At 41.0% G+C, this 23,509-nt stretch overlaps 1 protein-coding gene across 1 annotated transcript; it reads right to left on the bottom strand.

Annotated features, from left to right (window-relative positions):
- Positions 1-745: 745 nt before the first annotated feature.
- Positions 746-22,968, bottom strand: slc51a (solute carrier family 51 member A). Its single transcript, XM_026179441.2, has 8 exons — positions 22,654-22,968; positions 18,978-19,129; positions 18,823-18,896; positions 18,434-18,592; positions 16,650-16,761; positions 3,765-3,911; positions 3,527-3,632; positions 746-1,749 (listed from the first exon to the last, which is right to left on the bottom strand). Exons 1-8 carry the CDS (start codon positions 22,772-22,774, stop codon positions 1,604-1,606), a joined length of 1,017 nt encoding a protein of 338 aa, XP_026035226.1. The 5' UTR covers positions 22,775-22,968; the 3' UTR covers positions 746-1,603.
- Between the last annotated feature and the right edge of the window lie 541 nt (positions 22,969-23,509).

Genomic DNA, 23,509 nt, shown 5'->3' on the forward strand with positions numbered 1-23,509 from the left:
TCACACTTTAAGTTTAACATTTTTTATCGAATCACCTAAAGAAATGCAAACAAATGATATGTTTTGGGAACTGTCTGCTAGTAACAAAAGCCTCTTTTTAAGTTTGTTATGTGTAGATCGAATATTGCTTCATGTCTTGAGTTAGTGAGGCTAACTCAAGACTTTTGCACAGTACTTGATACTTCACTCATCTGAACTTTGGTGATTTTTTAAAACATTTGCTTTGCTTTATTTTTCTGTAGTGTTGTCTTCTTGTAACTGAGCACCATTGCAATGACCTCAAGTAGATGAGAACCAGCATCCATCAGTGAGGATTTATGATGCTGTTCCAGCTTTTTTCCTTTATCTGTTTCGCAAGCGTAAGGAAATCATGCATTGAAATCTCCACAGACAAAGGCTTTCTTTCACTTGTGTACTTTACAAGCCATTACTTAAATGGTATCAAATTAGCCTACATATTTCTTTCAGCAACATCTCTGGTAAATTATGGGGAAATCCCATATTTGTAAAATAAAACATCTCCTAAAACAACCCCCCCGATACCACTTAATTAAGAACATGTTTTCTGGCAGTCAGATGTGGTTCTGTGTCTCAATGCAGATTATGTTTTGGAGGAAAACTAAAGGGTTCTTCTGGGGGGGGAAAGGGTGTATACAAGTGTTATTACACAAAAAATGACCTCGAAAATGTGAGAATGTGGTGTCAAATGTAGCACTAAGAGCTCTAGGACAAAACAAGTCCAATGTCGGAGTCTTTAGTAAAGCTGTATTTGAACTCTTCAAGCTATTGCCTGTACCTGTTTTTGTGTACAGTACAGTGAACTGTATTCACAGACAGTGATTTCTGGAAGTGTTCCTGAGCCTGTGCAGATATTTCCATGATAGAATGACACCTGTTTTTAATGCAGTGTCGTTTTACAACCTGAATATCGCATGCATCCATATCGATTTTTGGTCTTGTCACTTGTGCACGGAGATTTCTCCAGGTTCTCTGAATCGTTGGATGACATCAGGCACCGTAGATGCTGAGATAGTCAAAGTCTTTGCAATTTTACATTGAGGAACATCATTCTGATTTTTGATTTTTTTGCAGATTGGTGAACCTCTGCCAATTTTTTACTTCTGAGAAACTCTGCCTCTCTAAGATGCTCTTTTTATTTGCAGTAATTTTGCTGCTCTGTTGCCAGATAACCAGATACTCTGCAAAATGTTCTTTCAACTGTTTTGTTTTTTAGTCCCACTTACTGTGTATGAAAAAAAAATGCAGGTTTTCAAAGAGAGTCAGTCCATTTCCACGGGATGTTCTTATTAATTTCACATGCCTGTACATGACCTGAGTATCCTGTCAATCAACACTTTGTAGCGGACTCGCAGCCCGGTAACCTTAGTGAGTAGCTACACGACCCATTTACATATAATTCATATTTGTTATTTTGAATATATGCAATGTCTTAATCAAATACTAGAAAGAAAATATGAATCAAACATACAAACACACACACACACACACACACACACACACACACACACACACACACACACACACACACACACACACACACACACACACACACACACACACACACATTAACACAATTTAGCTCTCATGGAGACTGTGTTAAGTCAGTCATCCTGGTGTTTTCATTGGCATCCTGCTCTTCAGGTAAAGGATCGTACTGTCGTCTATAGAGCAGCCGTGTCACCATCGTCATGATGAACATCTCCATGATCAGCAGCTGCTGGCTCATCACTGCGAAAGCAGAATAAGGGCACAACGAAGCTCAGCTGTCACAGGGTTACTGGTAAAAAATAAGGATACTGATGCATGCTAAATATGATACAGTTAGATTGGGACTGCTTTTTTTCTCTTATTTTGGTTCTGTAAATTACCCACAGTGACTTTAGATGAAACAACTCAGATGCAGTTGAGGTGCAGAATTTCAGCTTTAATTCAGTGGGGGAACAAAAAGATTGCCTAAAAATGTGAGGAACTAGAGTATTTTTTAACACAATACCTTCATACCAGGGGCTCTAAAGTAATTGTACAAATTAAATAAGTGAAAATAAAATGTTTATTTTTAATGGTTTTGCTGACAATGACAGCCTGAAGTCTTGAGCTCATGGACATCACCAGATGCTGGGTTTCCTCCTTTTTATGCTCTACTAGGCATTTACTGCAGTGGCTTTCAGTTGCTGTGTGTTTGTGAGCCTTTCTGTCCAAAGTTTAGTCTTCGACAAGTGAAATGGATGCTCAACCGAGTTAAGATCAGCTGACTGACTTGGCCATTCAAGAATACTCTACTTATTTGCTTTAATAAAACTCCTGAGTTCCTTTGGCGAGTTTTGGGTTATTCTCCATCTGTATTTTGAAATGCCGCCCAATCAATTTTACTGCATTGAGCTGGATTTGAGCAGACAGTATGCCTCTGAACACTTCAGAACTTATGCTGCTTCTGTCCTGTGTCACGTCATCAATAAACACTAGTGTCTCAGTGCCACTGGCAGCCATGCACGACCAAGCCATCACACTTGCCTCCGCCGTGTGTTATAGATATTGTTTGCTTTGGATTCAGAGACATGAGGCGTTTTACGCTTCTCCTTGCTTTTTTCTTGCCATCATTCTGGTAGAGGTTGATTGTGGTTTCATCTGTCTAAAGAATGTTTTTCCAGAACTGTGCTGGCTTTTTGAGATGTTTTTTTTATTTTATTTTATTTTTTAGCAAAACCCAAATCTAGCCTTTCTATTCTTGAGGCTTATGAGTGGCTTGCAGCTCGCAGTGAACCCTCTGTATTTACTTTCATGCAGTCTTCTCTTTATAGTACACTTGGATATCGATGCGCCTACATCCTGGAGAGTGTTGTTCACTTGGTTGGCTGTTGTGAAGAGATTTCTCTTCACCATGGAAATGACTCTGATCATCCACCACTGTTGTCTTCTTTGGACATCCAGGTCCATTTTGCATTGTTGAGTTCACCAGTGCGTTCTTTCTTTCTCAGGATGCACCAAACTGTATGTACATTTTGCAACTCCAAATATTGCAGCAATTTCTCAGATGTTTTTTTTTCTTCTGTTTTTGCAGCTTAAGGATGGCTTATTTCACCTGCATGGAGAGCTCCTTTGACCACATTTTGTCTGTTCACAGCAAAATCTTTCAAATGCAAGAACCACACCTTAAATCAACTCAAGTTCTTTTATCTGCTTAACTGATAATGACATATTCAAGAATTGCCCACACCTGCCCCAATAAATAGCCTTTGAATTAATAGTCCAATTACATTTGGTCGCTTTAAAAAGAAGATGGCATATGCTAAGGAGCTGGAATACCTAAACCCTACCTCCAGTTTGAATGTGGATACCCGCAAATGAAAGGAGTTTACACATTATGTCCAAGTATATTATTTAACTATGATCGAAATGTGTTTCAGTAAACACATACAAAAATAAAACTTGTGTCAGTGTCCAAATATATATGGAACTGTAAATATGTGGATGATTGGTCTGACTGGATAGATGGATGTAAACTCACTGTATCCTCTGATAGATGAGGGGAAAGGTGGAGAGCAGGCGATGATGCCATTCATGCCCAAGATGTTGATAATAGCTGTCTGCAGCTGGGTAAGAATCAGGAGCAGCTAACGACACAAATGAAAACATATAAGGACTAATTGTAGTTGCAGCTTGTGTTATCCTGGTAAAACAGTCTTTCAAATCTGTTATTAGTCTTTATCCAAAAAGTGTGCACATGTGCTTGATCAGTGTCTTACCTGATACATGGCGTATTTCGGGACGATCTTTATTGTTCGCAGGGTGTTCTTCAGGTGTATAAACGTGATGCCAACAGGCCACAAACCTGTGATTGTCAAGACGCCTACAAAACAGTTGATCCATATTGCATCTCCTGTAGCACTTGCCTGCAACAACAACACGCACACACACACACACACACACACACACACACACACACACACACACACACACACACACACACACACACACACACACACACACACACACACACACACATTTTATATAAAAATGGTCAAAACAGAGCTTGGCCATTGTCTTTAACATATGAATATGGTGATTTATCTTTTTCATACAAAATTGGAGTTATAATATTGGTTTAACAGTACTATAAGCAGAGCTTTGTCAGCTGACATGAGAAATGTCATGTAATTAATATATCCTTAGTATCCTTATTTTCTTATTATATTGTTTTATGTACTTTAATAATGAAAGTTTGTAGAGCAAGACCACTTTTGACTCATAAACTAAGTGCTCAGCCAGACTGAAAACAGGAAGTGTAGAGCTGTACAGTATATTAATAAAAACAGGAAACCAGACAGAAAAGAGGAACTTTGCCATATAAGCAATGGTTGTATTGAAACTGTGAAGTGTAAAGTACCATAATAATACCTATATGAGACACAGTTTATGATTCTAATGTGAGAGATCCTGCAACTGGCGTTTGGGCTGCGCAGGGGTCTCTCTCTTCCGGAAGATGATTGAATAAAAAGAAATATAAATGTTTTAACACACTATGAATCGGTTTTCTCTGTTCTATCATGGGGACAAAAGAATCAGGGTTTAATAGAAACTAACAACAAAAATACAGAAATGAAAACGGCTTTATCAGGATTTCAGGGTAGTTTCAATTACATTTTACTGTCACTGGGCACTTTATTAGGAATACCAGTTCAACTGGTTACGTTGGGAGAGTTTAAATCCATCTTAACGGAACGAGAGAATAATTCTTTTAGTTAGTGTGATTGTTTTTAATGTCGCTCTTACTTCATTTGTTATTGTATATTTTTCACATGTCTGTACAGGATATTATGGTAAATGGTCTGCATTTGTATAGCGCTTTACTCAGTCCCTAAGGACCCCAAAGCGCTTTACACTACATTCAGTCATTCACCCATTCACACAAACATTCACACACTGGTGATGGCAAGCTACGTTGTAGCCACAGCTGCCCTGGGGCGCACTGACCGGGCCCTCTGACCACCACCAGTAGGCAAACATGGGGTTAGTATCTTGCCCAAGGATATTTGGCATGCAGCGAGGAGGCAGCCTGGGATCGAACCACCGATCTTCTAATTAGTGGCTGACCTGCTCTGCCACCTGAGCTACAGCCATAATGAGCTATAATATACATATTATATTGTATAAGGACTAATAATAATTATGGGGATGTTCCTAAACACAAATGTTTAATTGGCCAATTACATCGCAGCAACTCAACTGCTATTGCACCTAGGCATGTAGACATGGACCAGATGACCTACTGAAGTTCGAGCATCAGAGTGAGGAAAAAAGACGATTTGCATAACTTTGAATGTGGCATGGTTGTTGGTGCCAGACGCCCTGATCTGAAACTGCTGATCTTCTGGGATTTTCTCACACTAGGGTTTATAAAGAATAATATCTTGTCTGTTCCCTGGGTTAAAATGCCTGGTTGATGCCTAGGTTTGGTAGTGAATTGCTTTGAATGGAAAGAAAGGCATCAGTAATTCAAAAGTGATACTTTTGTAATTCACACAGGCTCACCAAAATTGGACAATAGAAGATTGGAAATATGCTCTTTGGTCTGATAAGTCTCAATTCTGCTCTGAGATTTGGACAGTAGGGTCAGAATTTGGTATGAAAGACTGGATTCACCCAGTTCAGGCTGCTGGTGTAATGGTGTGGGAGATGTTTTCATGGCTGTCTTTGGGCCTCTTTGTACTAAATTCTACTAAATTGAGTATTGTTTAAACACCACAGCCTATCTGAGTATTGTTGCTGACTGTGTCCATCCCTTTATGACCAGTGTACCCATCCTGTAACGGCTGCTTTCAGCAAGATAACACACCATGCCACAAAGCTCAAATCATCTGAAACTGCTTTTTTGGACACAACAATGAGTTTGCTGTCCTCAAACACCCTCCACAATCACCAGATCTTAATGCAACAGAGCATCTTTGAGATGCAGTGGAACGGTAGATTGATATCATGGCCATGCAGCCAACAAATCTGCAGATGCTAACTGTGATAGAATCATGTGGATATGGGCAAAAATCTCACAGGAATGTTTCCAGGAGCGTGTTGAGGGCTGTGCATTAGTATAAATGGACATGAGTAACTTGAGTTTACACACGGCTTAAAAGAATTAAATGAACTATTTTTAATCAGAGGATAGCATTAAGTCAGTTAAAATACTGGGACACTGATCTGATCGTTTATGTAGCAGTTTTGGCTGCTTTGGTGTTCATGAAATGACAGTAACAGCAGGTGCACAAGAGATGAAACAATGAGACAACCACCAAGACAGGACTGCTTTTACAGATGGCGACCACTGAAAGATTTTCACTAGATTTTGCATTTGGCTAGGGTCAGTATGAGGGTATACCTGGACACTGCATAGGTTGCACAGGTAGTCCAAGTCCTCCAGGAGAGCACATCAGCATGTAGCAGAAGGTTTGCTATGTTTCAACAGCGTGCTCCTGGAATTTACATGTACATCTCTCCTTAAGTAATTTTGCAGGGTCAAAGAAAGTCCTTAACCCATCAGCAGGACTGGTATGTGCTCCTTTCTGCAAAGAGGAGCAAGATGAGCACTGCCAGAGCCCTACAAGATGACCTCCGTCAGGCCATTGTCGTAATTGTCTATGACCAAAAAATCAGTAGCAGACTTCATGAGGGTGGCCCGTGGACAGGATGTCCTTTGGGCCCTGTGCTCACTGCCCAGCGCCATTGAGCCTGATTGAGTTTGCAATAGAATAAGAGAATTGGCAGGTCCATCTCTGTTGCCCTGTGCTTTTCACAGATGAGAGCAGGGTTACCCTGAGCACATGTGACAGATGTGAAAGAGTTTGGAGAAGTTATGGAGAACGTTATGGTGCCTGTAACATCGTTCAGCATGATCGGTTTGGCAGTGGGTCAGTGATGGTCTGCAAAAGCATATCCATGGAGGGACGCACAGATCTCTACAGGTTAGACAACGGCCCCCTAACGTCCATTATCGGAGTGAAATCCTTGGACCCACTGTCAGACCCTAAGCTGGTGCAGTGGGTCCTGGATTCCTCCTGGTGTACGACAATGCCTGGCCTTATGTAGCAATAGTACATTATGTTTCGGTCTAAACGACGCCTCCAGGTCCCAGCTGAAGCTGTGCAGGAGCTCAGTGATACTCTGGTCCAGATTTAGGAAGTAGATTCTCCAGAGCACCATCTTTCATCTCATTAGGAGCATGCCCCAATTAAAACAAAAATCCAAAAATCTAAACTAGATGTTCAGGCATGTATACAAACTCGTGGGGGCCATTCAGACAACGGAGTACCATATTAAGTTGTTGCTTTAAAATTTGTGGGAAATCTGATGCATAATTTTTTTAATGGTGTCTTTGAATTATGTCCCTGATGGGGTAATAATTTGATTGCTTCTATTTCTGTTTCAGAAGCCAAATTTTAATGAACCGTTAACGCAGCCCTGCTCTACACCATATAGGATTCTAGTTGCCCAACAGTCCTTCTTTCCTATTTTCTATTTCATGATGTGCTGTTACAGGAAAAATGTTTCTATGTTTCTTTACCTTCTTTTAAATGTACAAAGATGCCCTTTGCCTATGGTTAGATTAGTTTAGAATTATCTTTTTAGACTTTCTCAGCAAAGACATACTGTTTTGGGACATATTGTTTTAGATTGTTTTATCTCTCACAGCCTTCTCCCAGCTCTCTGCTGACGAGACTAGCGCCACATATGGAGTTGTTTATTTTATTTGTTTTGTATTTTCTTATCCTGTTCTCACTGTCTTTCCTATAAAAATTACCAAGCCACTGTGCATGGTGTGAGTTGTTCTTAGCAGCTCACCCGTGTACACGTTTGATAAAGAAAGTAACTTTGTCTCATTGTGTCTTTATTTCTCCTGGGTCTTTTACAGAGTTTTCCCCCAACATTTCTTGGTCCTTCGAGCCGGATCGCCTCCATCGTGTCCCATCTCCGTGACCAGTCCACGTTGTTCGTCTGTCGACAGCCCACACACTAGGTGTGTGGTCAAAGACCAAGGGCGTTAAATTCGAGTCTTGGCCAACGTTCTAGAAAGCGACCCACGGTGGTGGGGCCCGATCGAGGTGGACCAGACCCGGCGACACCGACCAGGTAGATACAGACACACTGACACAATCTTGCGTAAAAGCGTATTTTAAATTCAGGGAATTTAAAATAGCGAAAGTAGCTCGTCGCGACTGGAAGCTCCCCACCTCTGTGGGTTTAAAGTAGCTCGTCGGCTGGTAGCTTGGAGCTCGTCGACTGGAAGCTCCCCACTTCTGTGGGTTAGGTTTGGAGCTCTGGGTAGCTCCCCCAGCTGGGTCTAGACAGGGTCTAGGGAATAAGTAGCTCGTCTACAGAAAGACTGGCAGCTCCCCTTATGATAAGGGTTCCGATCGCGCGAATAGGTGTGAATGTGAATGTGTGTGTGTATTGTTTTAATTAACGGAGCAAGCTGAATTTTCACGGTCCAATAAGAGACTGAGCTGCTCCTACTGTGTTTTTCTTTTACTGCTGTTCACTGACGTGCTGGTGAGTTGAGAGAACGGTCGAGTTCCGTCTCGTAAAGTTCACACCGCTTTTGGAAATAGTCTGAAAGTAGAAGGGCGTGTGAGCAACCACTCTCGTCTCTAATACCAGCGAAGGTGATAGCAGCTGTATCGTGTATATATTACTTAAACAAAAATAAGTAAATACATAAATAAGATGGGTAATCACGCAAGTGAAATTAAAACTCATTCCTGCTGACGAGCAGTGGTGAGAAAAGAAAAGTCCAGACGCCGGACAAAAACAGTGTCTGTAAACTGAGAGATTTAAGAAAACAAAATATAAACAGTCAGAAGAACAGAACTCAACTGCCAGTTTAGTAAAACCAGAAGACAAGACACTGTGCAGTTCCCACAATCTTTTTAGTAAACCATCACTCACTCCTGCAGCCGCATCTGCAGCAACACCCATATCAGGAAGAACTTAATAATCCCTTATTAAGTGAAAACTAGAGATCACAGTAGTTTTGTAGTAGTTTAAAAGGGTTGAAAACAGACCCCACTGAGTAGATATAAATATAAAAAGTACGAAATAAAGATGAACAAAGGGAAAGTTACAGTAGAAATTATCTTTAGAGTATTTGAAATTAATAATAGCAAGGATAACAACCTGTAAAGTGATATTAACAATGAAACACAGTTGGCATGATGACCATGCCCAGCATGTATAAAATGAATATAAAGCAAATAATTCACACGAAAATATTTTACTAAAATACATAAGGTATATTAAGGCTGTGTCACTGTTCAGCCAAGGACAGTGTGTGAAAAGGTAACTGTCTCCACCTTGGGAAAAGGATGATTCTGCAGGTCATCTGAAGCCCTTGATGGATACAAAATAAAATATAAATAATATATTATAATAGAACTGCCTGGTCCGCCATGCAACAGAGAGAACAAATGTGACCGCAGATTGGATGAATTCTAAATTATCTGTTTGCTGAATAAGATGATCCTAACTAACAAATTGGCTCAGGAGTAGTATAGTGGTACACACTGATAAAATATTATAATATGCTATTGCTGTTATATAAGACAAAGAGGATAATATTAACAATGACATAATATTAATATGAAGAGGCACCTTAATCGGTTATGATGTGAGGTGGATAATTGTTAAGCAGTAGTCTGCATCAAGCTTAAGGTTTGCTGAAACTCAGTGTAATGACATGTGAGATGAAGACAATACAGAGAATAACTAAACTAATGAAGTGCATAGAGGCACTTGACCAGCTTGAAACTTATCATCCTAGAATGACACATTGCTGAGATAGAGCACACCTATAATAACAACCAATAAGCAAAACCCTGTAGACAACAGCTAAAACTACAGGATTGAGAAGCTGAATTAAATATGTAGACACTGCTAAGCTGATGAACATGTTCCACATTTTCTTTTCTTTTTCTTTTTTGTTTCTTTTAGAGCAGAAGCTGCTGTAACACACCCAAAGAAAGACTCTAGGTCTGACCAACCGTCTCAGTCGTGGGAAAAAGATGTCAGTCAATAAAATTCTAAAAGATAATTTATTGACGAAAAATATATCAAGAGATAAAAGATAAAACAGTCCAGTGTCCCACTTATGAATTGTATAAAAACACACAGTCCCAAGGCCAGAGCCAGCTAGGCCACACGGCCAAGTTACACTCCACATGTTGCCTTTAACAGGGTTAGAAGTTGTCCTTGGAGACCCACCACCCTGCAAGCATATAGTCAGTGGTCACTCAAGCCTCTGGAACTCTGCTGCCTTTAGGCTGTGGCATATAATAGGCCCTGGACTGCACAGAGAGACAAAACAACACAGCAGTGTTTGTAGTGTGGGCTATATGTAGACCAGTGTATCAGTGCAATCAAGTACACCTGCCTCTAATTAGTCCAACCCCATTCCAGCCATTGGCTCACCAAAAATGTGACAACCACAAAACCACTCCCAACCCAGTGCAACTTCACACAATAATATGGAGCTGAATTAACACAGGCACATTAGTCTACCATGTTACAAGCTGCATGCTATTACAAGCCAACATATGGAGACTTCTGCCTTGTTCGGGTGGCAGCATTTTTCTTTTTCTTTTGTGTCCTGACACGTTTATGTTTCTTGTTTTTGTTTGATTATTTTGTTGGTTTTGGAAACGAATTTAAACGAACTTGTGTCAATACTTGAGAGTCATAGTGACACATAGTGATTAGGCATATGATTGAAAAATGCCTAGGTTTAGAGCTGTGAGCTATGCAAAGTTAAATATATATATATACATATATATATATATGTATAAATGGGAAACAACCCTAACTTGAAAGTTTGAAATGTGTGAGATCCATGAATTGTTTGAAAAACTAGAAATTATTTAAAACTGCCTTAAGTGAAAATGTAGAGTTGCATCTATTCTCCCAAACCAAGGCAAACAAAAAAGAAGAAGCTTTCTGTAACTTCAAAATAAGGCTGACTGTTGACAATAGACTAAAACACTAATCCGCAGGTGGCTATCAGGAACAGAGAGGCGAGCAAAGTCATAAACACCAAGGCTGCAGACAGCCACGCAGAAACAGCAGATAACATAGAGACAACGCCTGCTAGAACCGTGGAGAGGAAGGTCACTTCCCACGAGATTGTAGGAGTAGAGGACAAATTAGTTGTAAAGTCAGCTTCAGGCCACACAACTGTACAACAATTAACTGCCCTTTTAGAACTAGTACACACAGCAAGTGGCCGCAGGTGCTTTATTAAATGCATATGACCCGTCGTGTCCAGTAAATTTGCTAGGTAGAGACGCTCTGACAAAACTTAAGATAGCAGTCATGCCATTCTTTTCTGGTATTAAACCTGAGTGCATGCTAAATGACACCCGCCACATCCACTTTCCAGAAACCGACCGAGTATCACAACATTCTGAGATTTAAACAAACTCCAGGCCCAGATCCACCTTATGATCAGCAAGTGTGGAAGCTAGGAGAACAGCATTTGACCTTACAGCACAGGCCGAAATTGTGTAGGTTACGCAGTAACCACAGATAGTAAAATAATAGAAGCAAAACCCCTTTCTTCTTCGTGTTCTGCACAGAGCGCTGAGCTGATAGCTGTGATACGCGAAAGTGAAATACACAAAGACAAACTAATAAATATACATACAGACAGCCAGTATGTTTTCTCTGCTGTACATCATTTTGCAAAAAATTTGGCATAACAGAGGAATGATTACACCAACTGGAAACCTGGTTCAGCATGCCAACCTCTTACAACGCCTACTGACTCTTTCATTACTACAGGCAACAACTTTGCCGACAGAGCAGCAAAATAGGCGGCACAAAACACAAACATCACATTGATGGCAGTAAACACACATCAGATTCCACTGGATGTGTTGAAAAATGAACAAAAGCAGCAAGCACAGCGGAGCAGGCAAAATGGCTAAAACACGGTGCAGTTCTGACAAACGACTTAATGATGTGTTATGGCAAGCCAGTGTTGCCAAAATTCCTCCACAAAATGGCGGCATTAGTGACTCATGGCTGTACGCATTTGTCAACGGGGGGACTGACCAGTATTGTCAACTCTCATTTCTACACTGTAAATTCTACACTGTAAATTTTGAAACCTCAGCAAAACAATTTGTCAGAACGTGCATGACGTGTCAAAAATATAATGCTCAGGGAAACCTGAGACCACACAATCCATATGGACTTTATTGAGCTAAATGAATGCCAAGGGTAAAAATACACCCTAGTGGTTATAGATGTATTCTCAAAGTGGCCAGAAATCTACCCAGTGAAAAAGGCAGATACAATTTCAGTAGCAAAATGTATGTCTAAGTTGTAGGAAAATAAAGAGATGATTGTAAATGACGAAGAATGTAATGATGTCTATCAAGTGTCTTGCAGATCACAGCCCGGTGACTGGGTTCTGATCAAAGTGCTCCAAAGGAAAAACTGGAGCTTGCAAAATAGCGGAACGACCATCTTGCATCCATCAGAGCCAGTAAGTGAAGCCATCTAAACACAGCTGACAGCAGGCTTGCCCACTTGTTGTGATCTCGCCCGGTGGAGGGGTCAGCTTTCCTGGCCGGGGGGTCTACTCGCGACAGGAGGGTGTGTCCCGTCGTCATGAGGTGGTGGCTCTTAATAACTGCAGTGGCCCTGACCATGGCCGGGCTCCTCATCTTTGCTTCCGTGAGGGACAATAAGTCACGCTATATGAAGAAAAGGCAGACACTGTATGACAAAGGAAAGTACACCAAGTTTCCCCATGGCTACGCCACTAACTTTTGGTGGCAGTTTATGAACACTACAGCTTACTTGAATAATAAAACTGACTGCTATGCAAATACATATACACTTTCTGCCCACCGAGGAACGAGAGGAAGTGTATGGACTGTTCACTCAACGAAACCTGTGCCAATAACGCGACACTGATGAGCCTAAACTGTCGCTCAAACTACAGCTACCGAATGCCACTACAAACAAAGACTCAGTACCAGACAGGATGTGCACGGACGGCACCCAGCAGTAGAGGAACCAGAGTTTTGGCTGACTGGTACTTCCTATGTGGCAACAAGGCTTATCTGTCACTCCCTGAAGGTTGGGGAGGTCTGTGCGCCCTGGTGGAATTATCAGATCACGTTTTCTTCATGCAACGTGTTGCACATCACCCAAGCCGCCGACAGAGACGTGAAGTGGACTTCACCTCACCCAATTCTTTCGGCATTACTGTGGACACTGGAGTGCCGGGAGAGTTTCGCATCTGGGGAGGAGGAGTGAAATTCTTACAGAGCTTGATCCCCGGCATTGGAGTTGCCGAGGTGCGGGATCATGTGGAAATCAACCGATATGCTCTGCTACGACACATCAACTTGACTAAGACCCTGGGAACCGCCTTAGCAGGAGAACAGCAGGCCATCAGAACGATGGTGCTGCAGAACAGACTGACACTAGACCTGCTAACAGCATCACAAGGAGGAGTTTGCAAGCTGATCGGGGAAACATGTTGCACTTTTATCCCTGATGGATACGAAACTGGAGGAGACATTTATGAAGCTTTGCAGAATTTGACCGCTCTGCAAAAATATGTCACTGACCACACATCTGGAGCAGCTACACCGCCATGTCTAAGAGTAATGATTTCAAAGATGATAACAACTACAATGACTGCTTATGTTGCCGTGCCTGAAGAAGAACAACATCCCGTTGCAATTCTGTTAGAGGAGAACTTGTACTAGCTGCTAATAAATGACGTGGTGATTAAAAATGACTTGTCAAGTGATCATGCACTGATTAAAACATTAGTAGGTTATGCAAGTTTTCATGCTTTTATTTTTTTTGAAGTCTTGAGTTTTAAACATAAGTTTTTCATTTTAAATATAACGTTTTCATGCTTTTATTTTTTGAAGTTCTCATCCTTTATTTTTTTGATGTTTTCATTATGAAGTTTTCATTATTTTACATATAAAGTTTTCAATTTAAGGTTTGCATCATTTTAAATATAAGGTTTTCATCCTTGTATTTTTTGAAGTTTTCATTTTACATATTAGGTTTTCATCATTTTTAAATATAAAGTTTTCATTTTACTTTTCACCCTTTTATTTTTTGTAAGTTTTCGTTTTAAAATATAAGGTTTTTATCCTTTATTTTTTGTAGTTTTAGTTTTATTATTTTTTCTTGTTTATTCCACTTGTTATTTCATTTACCGTATTTTCACGACCATAAGACGCACTGTGCTAAAAGGCGCAGTCTCAGTTATGTGTGCCCTTACTGTATTTAACACACACATAAGGCGCACTGGATCATAGGGCGCATACAAGTACCGTATGCGTATTTAAAAATAAAGCGGGAGCAAACCTGAGTTCGGTACCTTACTCACATTTTTTATTACCAGTAATCGTCATCATCAACAACACACAAGCATACAAGTGTGCGTATTTAAAAATAAAGCAGGAGCAAAACAAAGTTTGGTACTCACATTTTTATCATCAAACCCATCGAAGTCCTCATCCTCTGTGTCTGAATTGAACAGCTGCGCTAAATCTCCATCAAACATGCCAGGTTCACTTTCTTCACTGTCAGAGTCACTTTCCGTGCCGTGCGGCTCCTCGGAAATGATGCCGGCTTTTGCGAAAGCTCGAACAACAGTGCCAGCAGACATGTTAGCCCAAGCATCTACAATCCATTGGCAAATTGTGGCGTAACTCGCCCGGCGCTGCCTTCCACTCTTGGTGAAACTGTGGTCTCCATCGGTCATCCATCGCTGGATGTGTTTGTCGCCGATGTGTTTGCTGCAGTAGGAGCGGAAGATGGCCAGCTTTTCCTTATAATCCGCTGGAAGTTGCTGCGCTACCGTAGTCCTGGTCCGGATGGAAAAATGGCACCGTGTCATAAAAAGTGAAAGTGAAACTGCTTTTAGCCGAATGGTGACCTTCGAAACGCTTCTCCCGCTCGTTCTTTGCTCGATGATCGCCTTATGTCCGCGGAAACTCAGCTGCGTTTTCTTGTCCTGTCGGAGCTTGTTTTCCAGCTTCCTCCACTTGCGAACCATCGATTCGTTAATCTTAAATTCTCTCGCCGCTGCTCGATTTCCATGTTCCTCCGCGTAGCTGATGGCCTTCAGTTTAAACTGTGCTTCGTAAGCGTGTCTCTTTGCCATTTTCAGGGTTGTTAAAACAACGGTGTCCTGCATAACGCACATACCTGTTCTTTTATACAGGTATGTGCAATAAAGTCAACGCACACACTTCACCCTTTAGCGTTCTCATGGTGTTCTCTACTACGTCCTCCTTACAACACAAAGGGCGCACTGCGCTATAGGGCGCGCCGTACTTTTTGAAGAAAATCTAAGACTTTTAAGTGCGCCTTATGGTCGTGAAAATACGGTACTATGACTTTCATTTACTATGTTTTTCTTTGTATTATTTTCTTTTGTTTTATTCTTTAGACCAAATGACTTCCATTTCTGCTATGCTGACATTTTGAAAATTTAAAAATTGCTTAAGATACTTAATAAATAACCTTCACAGACAATTGTTGTATACGTTTAAAATAAGTTAAAACAGGAGGGAATGTTACAGGAAAAATGTTTCTATGTTTCTTTACCTTCTTTTAAATGTACAAAGATGCCCTTTTGTCTATGGTTAGATTAGTTTAGAATTATCCTTTTAGACTTTCTCAGCAAAGACATACTGTTTTGGGACATATTGTTTTAGATTGTTTTATCTCTCACAGCCTTCTCCCAGCTCTCTGCTGACGAGACTAGCGCCACATATGGAGTTGTTTATTTTATTTGTTTTGTATTTTCTTATCCTGTTCTCACTGTCTTTCCTATAAAAATTACCAAGCCACTGTGCATGGTGTGAGTTGTTCTTAGCAGCTCACCCGTGTACACGTTTGATAAAGAAAGTAACTTTGTCTCATTGTGTCTTTATTTCTCCTGGGTCTTTTACAGAGTTTTCCCCCAACATGTGCCAGATGTTTTCCGTTAGTGAAAGGTTTGGGCCTGCAGACAGGCCAGTTCAACACCTGGACTTTTTTATTATAAAGCCATCTGTTGTAATAGCTGCAGTATGCAGTATCTTGCTGAAATATTCAAAGCCTTCCCTGAAAAATACATCTGGATGAGAGTATATGTGTCTTTAAAACCTTTATATGTTTTTCAGCACTGCTGGCGCCTTACCAGATGTGCAAGTTGCCAATTCTACAGGCACTAAGGTAACCCCATCCTATCAGGGATGAAGGAATTTGAACTAAACACTGATAACAAGCTGGATGGTTCCTCTCCTCTTTAGTCCAGAGAATGTGGCGTCTATATTCCCCCCCCCCCCCCCCCCAAAAAGAAAACACTTGAATTTTCCAGCCTTTTGTTGCCTCTGTCCCAAATTGTTGGAGACGTGTTGCTGCCACCACATTCAAAATGAGATGATTTTTTTTTTCTAAAATGGTACAGTTAAGAAATTTGATGTCTTTTAAAAATATTCTATTGTGAATATTAAATTTGTTTGTGAGATTTTAAAATCTTTACACAGCACCCCAACTGTTTCAGAATTGGGTTTGTATTTGGAGAGATAGTTGTTTACATTTCTGTGCTTTCAACTCACATCCTTCACATGGTAGTTGTCGTTGGTGTAGAGAACAATGGAAAAGATGGTGAAGGCAGTCTTCAGGACGGCAAACTGGATGGAGCCAAGTTTGAGCAGGAAGAGAGAGCGTCTGGAGACGAAACAGAGGAAACCATTTCATTATCTGCTGATGACCCGGAATAATCTAACCTCTGATTTACAGTAAAAAACACAAAAAGTTCATTGTGCAGTTCCACTGTACCTGCCCTCGAACATTACTTCAGGATGTCTGGAGCAATAAAGAGTGGATCTGGACACATCTCTGTGTGCTGCTGGCATGTCAAGATTTGACTGCGGTTACGCAACCAAAACAACATTGTGCTTCTGAGGTGCATTAGTGGGGGTTTTTTAAACATAAAAACGGGGCACAGTATAAGTAGCTGAGCATGCCCTGGCTTGATTGTCATCATCTTGCAATGCAGAATGAAGGCTTTAAAAGGATTTTTTGTTAACTTTGCACATTTGCCTGTCACTGCCTGGCAACAGTGTGGCCTCATTCCAAGAAACTACGTGGGAAGAAGATAATGCTTGTGTGGCCAAATATGTGGCATGTTCACCCTTTTTCTTATTTGTTTAGACCCCTTGGTCTTTTTGATCTTTGGCCTGGAATCTATCCTTTCTATACACTGAAACTACAATCAAGTTCATATTAGCAGAACTGGGAGCGAACATTTCTATCGCCATTAACTGTGAACTTTAATTGCAGCGGCTGTTCTGTCTGGTCATCATCTTTAGGCTTCAAAAGTAATGCGTTCATAGATCGGCACTTCTCTAAGGGGTGAAACTGAACTGGGACGCCAGGTCAGCTCTGTTCAGATAATGCATTCTGCAGACAGACAGACAAACCAGTGTGCGACTCCTGTATCTGATTAAAATGGCCAAATCAGAAAGTCCATTGCAACACATGGTGCCACTTGGCTTTTTTCTGCAAAACAGGGGGGTGATATGTCTGTTCTGTAAATGCTGCCCCACCCCGAACAAGTTGAATGACCAGTAGTGCAACCTGGATTCTGAGAACCAGACTGAAGCTCTAGTGTGAATTCAATGCTCTATGCAAAGAGGCTCTGTGTTTGTGTAATGTTTGAACGGGGGTGCAAACTACTTCAAAGCCACCCGCCATGGTCTGTGCTTCATTAGCATTCCAGGTTGTTGCCATCTGCCTGTTTTCGAGCAATTGCCCAATATCAAAGCATCGGTGGAAACATATTTGGAAACTGACCACCCTTCGCTGGAACTATTAAATGTGGACAGTAAATAAATAGAAACTACGGCGCAGGTGAATGCGCCATTTCAAGGCTATTCTTCCTTATACGTAAAACTTCAATAAAATAAGCCTGGACTACAAGCAAACACGAGAGCTCATGCTTGATTGCACTGGCAAAATTGCTTTCAGATCTCTCTGACTGCTTTCAGAGAACTTTTGCGGATGTTGACATGCTCCTTTAAAAGCCAAACTTAGCCATGAGGTTTAATCTAGTTTATTTAATCTGGTGTTTATAGCCTTAAAGCCCCCTCCGCCCCTACCTACCAAGGAGGAAAAAAATCTACCAAAGAAAAAGGCTCTTTTGCCAAGAATAACAAAAAACCAAGATCGGAAGACGTCCATCATCATCATCAGCTTTAGTGACTATTCTGAAGATATGCATCTGCTGAGTGCTCTCCAGAAGTTAGTCATTTGCGTTTTAAAAAACAAGTAGATTTGCTTTCAGCTTACACGACAGAAAACTAAAGCAGAAAAGTGACGGTGTCACTTGTGGATTTACCGTGTGATGGCCACCTCTGGCAGGCAACAGCAGCAACAGCAACAAGGCCCCGTGCTGATCTTCAGTTTATATTTTCCTGCACGCTTCAGAAACGCCTCGTCGCCACCCAACTCTTCCACCATCAGGATCAGGAACTTGAACACCACGATGGCAAAGTAACTACGGTGAAAGAGAGGCAGGTAAATGGAAGAGTAGTAGAAAAGTAGATGACACGTCACACAGTACTTAACAGCACTCCTGTTTTCAGTTTTTCTGTAGGTTCTGAGGTTCAGGTTTCACTATTATCTTTCACAGCAGGACTCTGCTGGTCAGAGAGACACACAGCACAGTGGGAAACGGAGGGTGAGTAAAAGAGAAGGGACGAGTGGGGAAAAGAAATAAAAACCCACCAGCCAGAGAACATATCAGTAAACAGGGTAGCTCTGGGGAACCACATCCCCAGACATGACATGGTGCCAATCGCCTGAAAAAATGAGACAAGCGTCAATTAAAGATCCAGGTATACGTTTGTGTCATCTGTTTCTTTTCTGCAAACTGTTCTCACCGGTGCTGCTCCATTCACCCAGATGATGAGACTCTTCTTATTGGCAGGTACTTTCCTATAGATGTAGATACATTCCTCTAAGAAGACCAGCAAAGAAACTGTTGCCATGAAGGTCAAGATGCCATACAGGATGTAGTCAAAGACACCAAACCCTGAAATTAACAAAGGAAAAGGAAAATAAATTTGCTTTCATTAAATCTGAGATGGTCGATGTGATCTTCGTCAGCTGAACTATGGACACGCACACACTGATAAGCACTCACTTATATCCCCGTGTGATGTCTGTGTTGTGTGCGTAAGGTCGGGGGACGGGTTCGTTCCACTGCAGGGCAACCTGTCACTGCATGTGGCGAATAAAATGTAAACTTGATTCTCCTCATGGGTATTGTTGCTGATATATTTTTACCATTTGCTCAAAATACTACCTGCAGCTGAAAATGTTATGTCAAAGTGCAGAGCCAGCAAAGTGTTACCCTGATATGGCAACATGAGAAGCTAAGTGCTCGCATGCTGTTTAGAGGAAAAAGTCCAATTAGGTTTGATCCTGTAAACCACAAGAGCCCTCTGATGTCAAAGAGATCAGTCAAGTGTGACTGCTGCCCAAAGTCTCCTCCAGGATGTCCCGAAGGTTCTCAGTGGGCCGAAGAGAAACGTGATATTTCATGTTCCCTGAATCACTCTTGCACAATTTGAGCCCAGTGAACTCTGGCTTTGTCTGAATCTAAATATGCCTGTGCCTGTTTGATTCAGTATATTCATATTGTCAACTGAGCTCAGTTTTTTGGCCTTATTACACCGATGAACCAAGACCCGACCAGCTGACGCAGCCCCAGATCACAGCATCACCCACTGCACTGCTCAGGCTTGTTCGGTAGACACCAGGCATGACAGCTGAGTATTGCTTCATCAGCTCTCCTCTGACAGTGATGCTCCCATCACTTTAATCTTTATCAGACTACATGATCTTCTCACATCACTCCAGATGCCAACCTTTATGCTCAGTAAGGCTTTTTTTTTCAAGCCTCACTGATAAGTACTTTTCTTAAGGCTCACAGCTGTTTAATCCCAGTTTGTTGAGTTTTCTTCATATTGTATATTGAAATGCTCTCATTTTCATAAATGTGAGCTCAAATGTGAGCTCTACAGTTGATTTCTAGATGTTTGGTCACTGCTATTTTTCCTAGTTTTAATAGTGTGTCAGAGAGTTAACCCAGTTTTAGTAGTTTCAGCAATCTTGGGCGTTTTCTTTGCTTGACACAGGCCAACATTTTGACTCTTCTGAAAATGATAAACATCTTTTACCGCGACCACAGGATATGCCTACTGACACAGATGTTGAAGAAATGAGAACTCAGTGCTGAATTCAGCTGTTGTGAGGTGAATCATTGCTGCAGTAACTGTCCAGTGGAAGGCTCTTATCTGTTTGCTTAGTTAAATCCTGGCAATGGGGGGTTTAATGGGGGAGTGTATTACTAGGTTAATATATTTGTGGGCTTCTGTTAAAATGATTCAACAACCATTCAAATAAACTAAAGCCAAATACTGCCAGACCAAACCAAGCTCCTGTGGCTTTGCCCACTGTTAGGCTGTTGATATTCATCTTTGTGCTAGCAGAACTTACTTTGTAGTCAATAAACATAAGTGCCATCACAGACGTAAAATGAAACAGCAGTAGGTAAGCTTCTTGTAAGTTGGTTAATGATTCTGAAACAAGGTGCCATGCATGTGGGCAGGATTACGCACAGTGGAAAGTAGCAATGCGGGGCAAAGTGTAAGTTGCAGAAACATCCACAGCAGCTGGAAACCAGCAGCTAGAAAGTGTAATTACGGCTGAATTGTTCAAACTGTTTTTTCACAGAAAGAACAGTGTGTGATAAGAAATCTGCAATCCGGTTTGTGTCTGAACAAGAATGGGAGGAAGGGCTGAGTAAAAGTTCCGGCATGCTGATATAATTAAGACGATTCTCGTAATATGTGTCATTTCTTCTCTGTTCATGGTTTTGAGCGCACAGGATAGACAAGAGACATTCGTTCGTTTATTTGTTTGCGATGAGGCAGACAGTGACTGAAATCTGGAGCCTATAAATCACAAATTCTAGCGGTATTTTAAGTGTTCTCTTTGACCACTCAAGCTACCATACGATGAGCCAGATATGCATGTGGCACCGTCTGGGTAATTCAGCAAAGTGGTGACGAGGCCACACGGTTTTACGCTCTCCTGCAGTGGATAATCAATCCTTGATTTTTGGGGCTGATTTTTGAGAATTAATTTAAACAACAACAACAACAACAACAACAACAACAACAACAACAACATTACCCACTGGCCAATCATCTGGTTTCATTTTCTAACGTAATATTACACATCTTTGTAGCACATTTGCTGACTGAGACATGCAGTCTGAAGGACATTTATCTCAGCGCTACAAAAAATAAAAATTTGAAGTTTCAACAAAAAGGATGCAGCAATAATTTAGCGTAGAATCGAAGGTTAATTCATAAAAATAATTAAGGAAAATGCGCTTAGTATAAACTGAATATATATCAGGTAAATTTAAATGTAACTAGATCCCATTAAATGTAATAGTTAACACTGTTCTTATGTAAGCAAACCACAAAGAAGATTTACACGTAAATATTTAGTTAAAGTCAGAAATTTGGGCAAAATATTGTTTATTTTAGTGTGTCTCGTTGCTGATCATGTGTAGCAGTGCGCATGATCCAAAACAGACATTAAACACATTAAAATAATAAACACTTTTTTCAAAAAAGAAAAAAAAAATTAAAAAATCAAGAAAAAGAAAAGAAAAGAAAAGAAAAGAAAAAAAAACGCCCTCGGGCCAAATGGAAGCCATCCACAGAATAAAACTGAAAGTGTAAACATGGCTCACACTTTCACGCTCTTATTATTGGGATATTGTTATTACAATAACAATATTAACTCCACATCTGTAGAAAGTTTTAGGGGGAATACAGTTTACCTTTGCTGTGCGGTTTGTCTAATTGTTCGCAGATGGGTTACAGCAATGTAAAGCGAATGAGGGGGAGTCTGTAACTGTACTAAAAGATCACTTGCTGTACACTTCAGTGGTAGGGAAAAAACCGAGCAGATGTTGGCACAGGCCTGGCTCTGAGACAGCGTCAAACTGAGCTTAAATAGTTTGCTGGGAGGGGGGCACGAGCAAGATACCATAAAACACGTATATGTTATCGTCAGTATTACATATTAATACTGCCAACACAGTATTAATATGTAATTCTCGCCAAATCTACATATTATATTATATTATATTATATTATATTATATTATATTATATTATATTATATTATATTATATTATATTATATTATATTATATTTCATATGTCTGAAAAATCCTCACTTCAAAGTAGTGACCATCGTGCTGCAAAGGGGCAGCAACATAGCACAACTTCAGTCTTTCGTTCCCCAGTGTGGTTCAAAGACTTCCAGGAATCCCATTAAGTCCTAATGAAGTACAACCAGCAGTTTAGTTTCTCTGCTCCGCCACCGTTGCCAGGGCACTGCGACCCAGTGGTGCACAAAAACCCTCCCACCAATTAAAATTCCCGTGGATCTACTCTTGCTGCTCGTAGGGAGCTCTTGGGGGGGAACCGTGAAAACGGGCAAATCTGCCGTGCGGAACCCGCTTTACTCACTGCGGATGACATCCATGGCGAAAGGAGCGTCCTCCGTTTGACATATCGGGTCAGAGATAGGGAAGGATCTATTGCTCATGTTGGCTCCTGTCGGTGCCTTCTCGGTCCCCTTTCCATCCATGGACGCTCGATGCGTAAAAGTCCGAAGTGGCTTCTCCTGAGAGTCTCCTCAAACTTTTTAAAAGGGCATATCTGCTTCTCAGATACCCTGCAACACTCAGTCAGTGCAACTGGACCCCGCCTCCTTTGAATAACCGACAAGGGTGAGCTGTCTGCATCTGACGGGGAACTTACGCACAAAGGATGACTTTAAAGTAGTCCCTCATTAAGAGACTCTTGCTTCCTTTGAATTGGTGCAATATTGATTTGCTCACCGTTTAGATAACACTGAGCTGATATGTGATTCCTGTTTGTGCCACTCGTTAGAATCAGGTGGCAATCTGGTTAACATATTCTGATTTGGATAGTGGTAGTTTGTGACCCCTTTTGTAAATGCTGCTCACTTTAAACTTGTCCTGCGTCGTTGAACGCAAAAGCAGCCGTTCTCCTCTCCTGTTCATTATGACACACTCACATATATAAGGTGGAATCTGATAGAGGGTTAGCTATACTCACTTCACTGTTACTGTCAACTCTTCACAGATGAGGATTTGAGCTAAGTGGGAACATCTTTTATAATTTACTACAAAACAGTACCAAGGCAGTGGAGTTTAGGACGGAGGAGGAGGGGCAGTTTGACAACATCAGGGCTGCATGTGTATGTGGTGTCGGTGGTGGATTTCTTTGGGATTTCTTTGGACTGAGGCGCCTACAAAGCACACACATCTTTCTGCTTTCACTTTTTTTGCAATACTTT

Source organism: Astatotilapia calliptera, chromosome 9 (assembly GCF_964374335.1).
Source record: "Astatotilapia calliptera chromosome 9, fAstCal68.1, whole genome shotgun sequence".
Taxonomy (NCBI): Eukaryota; Metazoa; Chordata; class Actinopteri; order Cichliformes; family Cichlidae; genus Astatotilapia; species Astatotilapia calliptera.

Excerpts from the sequence above, each read along its gene's own strand:
- slc51a (XM_026179441.2), bottom strand. The coding sequence starts at position 22,774 with ATGGATGGAAAGGGGACCGAGAAGGCACCGACAGGAGCCAACATGAGC. Across the intron at positions 18,897-18,977 it reads GGGTGAATGGAGCAGCACCG|GCGATTGGCACCATGTCATG; the intron begins GTGAGAACAGTT and ends TCATTTTTTCAG. Across the intron at positions 3,912-16,649 it reads ACAACTACCATGTGAAGGAT|GCAAGTGCTACAGGAGATGC; the intron begins GTGAGTTGAAAG and ends TTGTTGTTGCAG.